The 1,297-nt window shown below is 47.9% G+C and overlaps 2 protein-coding genes across 2 annotated transcripts in view; one reads left to right on the forward strand and one right to left on the reverse strand.

Annotated features, from left to right (window-relative positions):
• LOC109973022 (glutamate dehydrogenase, mitochondrial-like) overlaps positions 1-1,297 on the reverse strand; it is a 14,684-nt gene that overhangs the window by 5,105 nt on the left and 8,282 nt on the right. The window contains exons 7-8 of the mRNA XM_020622313.1: positions 377-514; positions 31-168 (exon numbers count right to left, since the gene is read on the reverse strand). Coding sequence (XP_020477969.1) covers positions 31-168; positions 377-514 — 276 coding nt within the window. The remainder of the gene's footprint in view (positions 1-30; positions 169-376; positions 515-1,297) is intronic.
• shld2 (shieldin complex subunit 2) overlaps positions 1-1,297 on the forward strand; it is a 19,442-nt gene that overhangs the window by 1,633 nt on the left and 16,512 nt on the right. The window lies entirely within an intron of this gene.

Below are 1,297 nucleotides of genomic sequence, written 5' to 3' on the forward strand. Positions count from 1 at the left end.
ACTGTGTGCCTACATAATGAATGTTGTTACCTTGGCTTTGACCTTGTGTGCGTTGCTCTTGGTCAGCTGTTTCTCGCCGGCAGCTGGGATCAGGATGTCACAGTCAGCCTCCAGGATGTTTCCCTCATACAGCGTAGCGTTCGGGAAGCCCACGATGGTCCCATTGGCCTAAGACAGACAGAAACCACATGTAGTTAGAGGATCCAAAATACCAAAGGAGCAATGAAGTGTCACAGCAGCAAGCTCACAGAAAACCCCAAGCTAATGAGAACTCAGCTGCGGTACTGACACTGGTTCTCCAACAGGTGGCATGCTGGTCTGCTGCATTTACTGACCAGTCTGGAGTCCCATTTGTTCACTTATCACCACTACTCACCAGTTTGTACTCCTCCAGTTCTTTGGGGTCGATGCCGTTGGGGTTCCAGATAGTTCCGTCTATTTCTCCGACTCCGATACACTTTGCTCCATACCGATGAAGGTAGCGCATGGAGTGGAGGCCGACGTTACCGAAACCCTGCAGACACAGCAGAGGGCGCATTAAACCCTGTGTACTTCACATAGGTTAGTCACACAAAAGAATAAACTTAGATAATTACGAAGACTACATTCCTCTTAAATATTACTTTATAGAACTATCGCTGTCACTCTCTACAACGAAGTATTGTGATACAAGTATCTACATCTTTAATGTAACCAGGCTTCCTGTATCAAAAATACATTTCTACATTTGTAACAAACCAAACAGCTGGAAAATCGGCTGTAGGTTCAGTGTGTTATGTAATGGACAGTCCTCCTGCCTTCACACACACACACACACACACACACACACACACACCCCAGGAGACTACCCTGTACCAACATGGTGGCTCATGAATGTTTATATTTGTGGTGCCTGCTAAACGTCGGCATAGTGACTGAGTGTGTCAGCATATAGCACCACTGGCAGGTCTGGTTAAGCAGCACTCCAACACTGTTGTTGCGTATTAACTGTGTCTGGCGCGGCTCCTCAGAGGGAGTCGGTTTAAGCTTCTTTCTCTAAACCATGTTGTTACCAGACCAACTGCTACACCTGCCTGGTCCACAGCAGCTCTTCAGCACCACTTGGACCTTTAAATCTGTGTCTCAGCCCGACCTCTCCACTAGAAAAATAACAAAGGACATATGTGTGGTGAAACTGAGGCGCTGTGGGGCACGGCCTCTGCAACGTCTCCGCTGAAACTGGAGGATGCGTGCAGCTTCAGAGGAGTCACTGATGAGTCACAGTCGAGGGTGTTAAGGACTGAAGGATGGAAAGAGT

Source organism: Monopterus albus, unplaced genomic scaffold, assembly GCF_001952655.1.
Source record: "Monopterus albus unplaced genomic scaffold, M_albus_1.0 scaffold277.1, whole genome shotgun sequence".
NCBI lineage: Eukaryota > Metazoa > Chordata > Actinopteri > Synbranchiformes > Synbranchidae > Monopterus > Monopterus albus.